General features: G+C 42.7%; 1 protein-coding gene across 1 annotated transcript in view; it reads left to right on the top strand.

Moving 5' to 3' along the window:
* The first annotated feature begins 315 nt into the window (after positions 1–315).
* vwdel (von Willebrand factor D and EGF domains-like) overlaps positions 316–7,918 on the top strand; it is a 28,447-nt gene continuing 20,844 nt past the window's right edge. Inside the window, exons 1-4 of the mRNA XM_042489787.1 lie at positions 316–391; positions 4,051–4,241; positions 5,651–5,882; positions 6,630–6,704. Coding sequence (XP_042345721.1) covers positions 316–391; positions 4,051–4,241; positions 5,651–5,882; positions 6,630–6,704 — 574 coding nt within the window. The remainder of the gene's footprint in view (positions 392–4,050; positions 4,242–5,650; positions 5,883–6,629; positions 6,705–7,918) is intronic.

Below are 7,918 nucleotides of genomic sequence, written 5' to 3'. Positions count from 1 at the left end.
CTCAGTGTCAGCTGCGTGCAGAGGTGTGGAGGTTTGGGTCATGGGAAGGTGTACCGCTGATGCTCCTCCTAACAGCCTGTGATGCTGCAGCGTGCAGCAGCAGTCTGTGGTCAGCCGCTGCAGTCCGGCGTCTCGGATCAGCCGACAGCCTGAAGCACCTCCGGAGCTCCTCCTGCTGCAGTTGTTTTGGGACGGATAACGGAAACGACGGTTGCGCTCCTGTTGCTCCGAGCAAACAGGGAGGACTTTCGGTAAAACGGTGACAGTGCTCGGGCTCGTTTGGTTGCAAAGTCGCGCGCTGGACGCTGCAGGACGATGAGACTTGAAACAGTTTTGAAACTTCTTCCTTGCGTTGTGTTTTTACTTTCTAACGCAATGCACGCTCAAACAGGTAAGCTCACCCCGCTGAGTGATTCTGAGTCTGACTGTTTCAATGCGCGACAGGAGTGGCGCACGAGCTGTTTTCCCAAATTTGATGGTTAAACACATTGAAAAAAGGTTCTCTGTCGTTTTCTTGAGTGAGAAAAATAACTATTAATCATAATAAGGGGATTAAAAACCATATTTCACCACTGTTTACCTGTTTAGAGTTTCTTCGCTTACTGTGGTAGCTTTTTTGTCCCTCCACCATCTCATCCATCATGTAACTGTCATCCAAGGCCACATGCCTCCCTGTCTCATGGTCACAATGTAATGTATTGTGCTGTCATGGAAACAGAGAGGAAGAGGTTCTGCATCTCTTCACCTACCTGGATTGTTGGAAGTGGACTCTCAGAGTTCCTGTCCAGCTGATAGAGACCTTATACAATTTATGATCAGGACTGAGGTGTCCAGGTGTCCAGATTGAAGGATGTCTGTCGGCAGCTTTGACAGCTTCTGTCGTCTCCATCAGCAGCTCGTCTGCCTGTCTGACTCCTATCACCTTTCACTTGACCTCTCAGGTCACGGGCAGAAAACTTTGCTGCGGTGCTCAGAAGCTGGCCGGTAATTCTTGGTTACAGCTTGGATCTTTTTCTTCCTCCTTGCTCTCACTTGGCCATGTTTTATCTTCTATGGTCACACACTATAAACCTTGAGTTTCTTGTTGTTTTTTAACCTCTTTTATCACTTGTCTTCACTTCCTGATCGAAGTTGAAAATATTGTCCTTTCTTAATTTCACCCTCCTCAATTATTGTTTCCTAACCAAACCAAATGGAATGGTTTTTGCACCTTAACCTCACTACATTTTAACCACAGCCTGAAATCATCTGCCTTTGCGTCTTCAGGGTATTATCTTGTTTCACTTCATTCATACTGCCTGACATTGTGTCCATGTTAGTAGATTTCTTCTTGGTAGAGGGTTGTTTTGTTTTGTTTTGCTTCAACCAATCAATAGTAATTGATTTTTGTGTCCTGTTTACATTTTCGGTTGATGCAGAGGCTGCAGTAGTGTTCACTACAAGCAGAAATCTTTTTCTTTTATTCCACATTAATATGTTGATTTTGCCTAAGTTGACTCTTAACGTGTTCAGCTGCATTGATCTTATCTATTATGCACTTGTCGCTATTCTTCTGTAGCTAGTTTTCATGATTGTAGCTCGGCAGCTAGTTGTGTAGGAAGATGACGTCTGAATTCCAACATCCGCGGCCCCCCAGCATATAAATTTAGTCAGTGAGATCTTATCATTAAGTCTTTATCCGGTCTTACTGATCCTTGTCACTTCTGGGATGTCCAGAGGTTGCCTTGACGTCTTCCTATGCAGTAGTTTGAAAGTTTTATTTTTAGTTTATTGGCTGTTCTAGTGATCCCAAGGCACTCAAACAGTTTGTTTAGGAGTCCTCCTTTGACCTTTAACCTGCTGACCTCTCCTTTCTCTGTAGCTGTTTTAGGACTTCATTCCAACCCAGCAAAGCTTAAAAGAGGACGTCGTTCAATTAGATTTCATTCTGTGAAATACTGTCAGAATTTCAAAAAAAGTTGCTCTTGATCTTTAAATTCACATTCAACCTCAAACTTACGTGTACAGATTATATTAACATGCTTATCGTGAGCAAAGGAGCTCTTTACCGCAAGCTGATGAATACCAAGTACTTCCTTTATGTTACAGCTCTTGAGAAACCATATCTCACACATCAGCAGTCACTTCCTGCTGGGAAAAGCCATTAATAATAATACTGTTAGGTTTGGCTCCAGCTCAGGTCTTCTCCATTATTACATTTTTTTCGTGTGGCTGCTTAAGGGTCTGGTCATGGGGATAGCTTATAAAGGCAAGAGAGAGGAAGAGGTGAAACATAAGTTGTATCTGAAACCTGTAAACTGAAGATCCCTGTCTGTGATATCTCATACCGTATAGTAGATGTGTGCCAGGGTAATTCATGAGTTATCACCAATGTCAGAACTGAAGCAACCAGGTGTCCAGATTGAAGGATGTCTGTTGGCAGCTTTGACAGCTTCGGTCGTCTCCATCAGCGGCTCGTCTGCCTGTCACCACTGCGGCAGACTCCTATCACCTTTCACTTGACCTCTCAGGTCACGGCCAGAAAACTGTGCTGCAGTGCTCTGAAGCCGGCCGGTAATTCTTGGTTACAGCTTGGATCTTTTGCTTCCTCTGTGCTCTCACTTTGGTGGCCATGTGCTTTTATGGCCACTCTAAATCTTGAGTTTCTCTTTGTTTTTGACCCCCTTAGTCACCTGTCTTCATCTTTTTTAAATACCATCCTTCCCTATGAATTCTTGTAGCCGTTCGGTGTGCTTCATAGACTGAATTGCCTTCATTTTTTTGCAGTCTGGAAACAAGCCAGTGTGTCACTTTTGGCCCCACCATCTCTTAAAAAGCCAGAAATTCTCTGGCTTTGCTTCTTCAGCTAATTATGCTTTTATTTCACTTTAATCAGCCTACTTCAGTTTGATTTTGCACGGCCATTATTTTATCTTTTAAGAATTGTATAAGAATTGTCTCTCTATCAGTTATCACCCATTGTCAGTGTGGAGAGCCAAACTGACCTTTCCTGGACCTGCTCAAAGTTTTCCATTATAAAAAATATTGGAGAGATTTGGGTCTTTATTTAGATAGGACTTGATTTGTCGTATTGAGTGTTCCTTCAGTTGAATCTCGAGGTGACTTGTGGTAAAATATGATGACAGAGGAACATCATCACAACTTTTTTTTTTTGCAGTATTCAGTATCCAGGCATCTTTCCTTCTATTCATCCTCATCTGGCGGCCATTCATATTTTAGCACATATCTTATTTGTGGAAAAATATTCGTTTTTGCGGTACAAAGTTTGCTACTATTAACATCATGAGCATGAAATGGACCATTCGAAAATTTGGTGATCTTGGATATTCAAAGCACCACTGTCTTTGGGTCGCAGAGTGCAATGAATGAATCTAACTATTTACTAGTTCACATAGAAATAGAAAGCTCTCTTTCATTTAACCCAAGCACTCTCCTTTTAGTATAGATAGTCAGATTGGATTTACGAACGTACCGATGAATTTATCTAGCCCAGCAGTTGTAACAAAGGTATGTATGGCAAATGTTGATGAGTAAAAAGTAGATTACTGGCTCAAAAATATACTTGAGTAGAGCGCAGAGGTACAATTCTAAAAAAAAAAAGAGCATGAAAAGTACTCTTCCTTAATAAAACTGAAAATTAGTTTTGTCTAATTAAAGTATGCTAGTACTGTAACTGCTGGTTGTGGTTGTGTTTGGCTCTACTTTTGTATTATTTTTCTTTGCTGCAACCACTCATATTTTTCTTTGCAAAATAAATTTAGTCTTACTCAGTAAGTGTATTCATAGCCTAAATGATAAAATCATACTCTCTCTCTCATGTCAGTGCATTTCATCTGTCTGCATCTCTGTACAAATGTCAGCACTGAGCAGCACCAGACCTTTTTATCAGCTTTGAAATCAATTTTAAGTCTTGAATACAGACCAGCTGGACCGAGGATCTCCACAATTCACTTTATGTCCTGCAGAAAGCCTTCCATATATTTGATCATTAGTATTGACAGTCTTGGTGTACATCCAGTGCTTATGTTGTCTCTCTGGCTGGACTTGCAGTACTCCCTCCGGAGTGTACGCCGGGCGGCCACTCTGTCCTCCAGGACCCCTACCGCAGCACCGCCTTCAGCTCCAGCTGGCTGCAGCAGTCGGCCCTGCAGGACTTCATCTGCGACCACTCCCTCACTCCGGGCTGGTACCAGTTTCAGATCTTTGACAAGCCGGCCAGCATGCCCACCCAGTGTGTGGAGGTAAATGATCTGCATGTGTTGTGTGTCTTTGTCATTCATTGTATAAAGAAATAGTTAGTGATATCAGTACCCTAAAGGACAATCTTAGTGTTTTTATGTCTTCCCAGACAACCATTTTCTTCCATTAATTTGAGCATTGGAGCATGTCATGAAAATCAGGAGTGGTTGTTAGGGGCGCTCAGTAGCTGACATGGTAGAGTGGGCAACCCATGTACTGAGGCTGTGTCCGTGGGTTAGATTCCAACCTGCCCTTTGCTGCATGTCATCTTGGGCTGTGATGGTATGGGTTTTTTGTCACCGTGGTGATAGAGCAATGTATTATCATGGTTTGGCTGTTAACCCCCCTGCGCACCCCCCGAGAAGGCAGACATTTCTTCAGCCGATATTTCCAACACTCTGCAACTCACACCAAAACAATCGAGACAGATAAAAAGCACAACAGGTTAGAGTTATTTCTGATTTGGGGTTTAATTGCCTCTTTAAGATGCTGCCAACAATTCTGTTACTGATGGTTTGGAGTGAGCTTTTTCTAACTTGCAAAAAAAAAAAAAAATCAGATAATCCCTCTTTACCAGCGTAAAAAATATCATATTTGAACCTACATTTTCAGTTCGGCACAAATCCTTACTTTGAAAATCACAGTAACAAAATTATGCACCTGATTGACAAAAATTCCAAGTCAGTCACGACAGACTTCAGGTATTCCGGTGTTTCCTCACCTCAGCGAAGGTGGTGAGATTCTCATGACCCCCCCGAATTTTCATTTTATCATATCAATCAATTTTGTATTCTCTTTTTTTGGGAGCATGTGTTGAGGATGTGTTGATGTATTTCTAATGTTTAGTTTTTTTAAATTACAAACATCAGTCTTTGAAATGTCTCTAGAGCCTGTCTCTCACCCCACGTAGAGAAACTGTCCTCACCTGAGTGTTTGTCTTTGTGTCAAAAAATAACGTGCATGTGTGAGAGCATGAATACACGTGCACTTACGGACACACACAGTTAAAAGTATGTGTGTGTGTGAGTACATATTTATGAAGGAGAGTGAAAGGAGAGCTGGAATGTGTCTCATTTCCTGCGGGCGTCTTGCTGTGGGGAGCCTGCAGGATCCATCTGAAGTGTCAGCCTCCCTCTGCCTTCCCAGGGCATCGTTGCTCCCCCTGGGTGATGGATATCCACAGGAGTGGGCGGAGGAAGGAAGAGGGAATCGCTGTGAACATGTGTTACATAATAAGGCAATGTCTTCACAGTGATGGTGAATAAATGGCCAGATTTTTCAGGCCAATTACGTTTTTTTAAGCGGAAAAATTGTGACAATAAGTGATACAAACTAGCTGTGTACTACAAAGTAACAACAGTGAAAACATCTGCCCTCATGGTCTCCCCTCTGTCTCTTCTCAATCGTCCAGGTGAACCACTGTGGGACTCAGGCTCCTGTGTGGCTGTCCCTGGCTGAGGGTGAGTCCCTGCCGGGGCCCCTGGAGGCCAGGAAGCTGACGGCCTGCGCTGCCTGGCAGCTCTTCCCCAGTGTCAGCAAAGACTGCTGCATGTTCCGCATCCCTGTCACCGTCCGCAACTGTGGAGACTTCTTTGTTTACCTGCTCCAGCCTACGCAGGGGTGCATGGCATACTGCGCTCAGGGTAAGTCAGAACAGAGAGATCCATATCTGTAAAAATCCTCATGTATTTATATCATGCAAACTGAAAATAAGAGAAGCAGCTTGAGTTTTAAGCTTGTGTTTGAAAATGTTTTCTTATCAAAATTCTGTTAACAGGTTGATAAACTTTGACCAGCTACTGTTACAGTGTACAAATCACTATTTGTACTTTAGTTAAAAAAAACTCTTTGCTAGAGGAAGTCTTTGCTCAGATATCTGCTGGCTACAATGGATCTGCCAAAAATACTGGCCCTTGCCCCCAGAGGCTTTAATCGCCATCAAATGATGGCCAATGGCTTACATTATTGATACATTTCCAGCAGACACCCTCAAGCCAGCCAATCAGAAATGCCAATTTTCCTTGGCCATGTTATATATTTATTATAAGTATTAACTAACCAATGAAGGGTGTGATTTTTGCTTGCCAATGTCTTTGAGAAACATCTGCTTCATGTAAATATAAGGATGTGAAACTATCATGTAACTATTCAGAGACACAGGCAGGATACAGCATTATCCTGAATATGGCAACATGTTGACCTTTAGTACAAGACTGTGAGGGATTCCCTCCTTTCCTAGGAAACTATTTTCAACACCACACTCAGGTTTTTTCAGAGATGATCTTAGAAAACAACTGAGTCTCCTCTCTGCAGTGTGGTGTGATCTATAATGTTCATTAATGTTAATTTAAAATTGAGTGCTGTTGTTCTTCTCCTGTCTGTCTTAACAGAGATGTCAGACATGTCACCCACAGTGTCCCTGAGCTGTGGCCCTGACGAGGTGAACATCGATGGAACATGTAAAAGTGAGGATCCTGCTGCTGTGTTTACGGCTTACGCTTGTCTCCTCATGTTAGGTCAAACACCACAACAATCGGTAGGTCAGGGAGTTGCCATGCGGCCAGGAATGCACCATCAGCCCCCTCACCGCTCCTCTTAATGAGCTGAGCATGTGTCTCAGAGTCCGCTGGGCTTCGTCTCCATGGCGACGGCCCTCAGCCAGGAACGAGGGAGGGAGATTTAATTAGAGATGATGAAATATCATTGAACATGTTCATTAAGTTGTTTTATATAATAGATTCCAGTTTTCTGTGATTCCCAAACTCACTTTTCTGCTTTAAATTCAGAGAGCGTGCCCAGCTGAATATTTAGAGCTGCTTGTATTCATGAATTCATGTTTCCCTGCTTAAAGTACATTCCTCTGTTTAACCATTTACTGCATTTGTTTGGAGGACTGAAGTCCGAAATGAAAACACAAAACAAAACATTTGTTTTTCAGTGGAGGTGCTTCTGAAGAAAGTTAACACCAAACAAGATAATAAGTAGCTTCAGGAGTGGCCAGACCCCGCAAACTGCAAACTTTATCCATTACAGTAGCAGAACTGGCAGGACTACGGACAGAGGTGAATGCTGCAGGGCTGCCTAAGGAGTACATTTGTGTATTCAGAAGGAGACTAAGAGGTTAAGAAAGGTGAAGGGAGACAATTTCATGCAATATGTCTGTAAGATATTAATAACTTACTCTGAATGCTGCTTTGTCACTTTTTGACCTGTCTGGTGTGAACCGCCCCATATTTTCTGGCCTGACTAATCAATAGTGAATAGTGAATTAGATTGTTGGTATCGCTCTTTTTCTGGGTATAAAATACGTGGATTTATGCGCACTCGAGACTTATGGGGGCCGAGTGTCCCCAAGCGGGTAACTTCTGCTGACGGAGCAACTGACTTCCTGTTCAGCGCTTTGCTAGTTTTAAAAATGTAATCTTGCGGCTCTTTTAGGCTCTCCTAATGTTATCGGACTGGATGGCTTAAATCTTGATAGTGAAATAAGTCTTTATGTAGGGGGTTTTGATGCGCACAAAAAATTATCACTTATTTAGAGATGTCTCTTTCCTGATGTAAGTCAATGGGGAATCGTCTCTGGGCCAGTTGGCATCATATGACAGACCTGGACAATGTAATTCCACTTTTTGCCACCATGTAAAATTTGCACCAGAGCCTGTTGACCTCCTGGGGGCTT

Source organism: Plectropomus leopardus, chromosome 7, assembly GCF_008729295.1.
Source record: "Plectropomus leopardus isolate mb chromosome 7, YSFRI_Pleo_2.0, whole genome shotgun sequence".
NCBI lineage: Eukaryota > Metazoa > Chordata > Actinopteri > Perciformes > Serranidae > Plectropomus > Plectropomus leopardus.
This window is presented reverse-complemented; position numbering and strand designations above follow the sequence as displayed.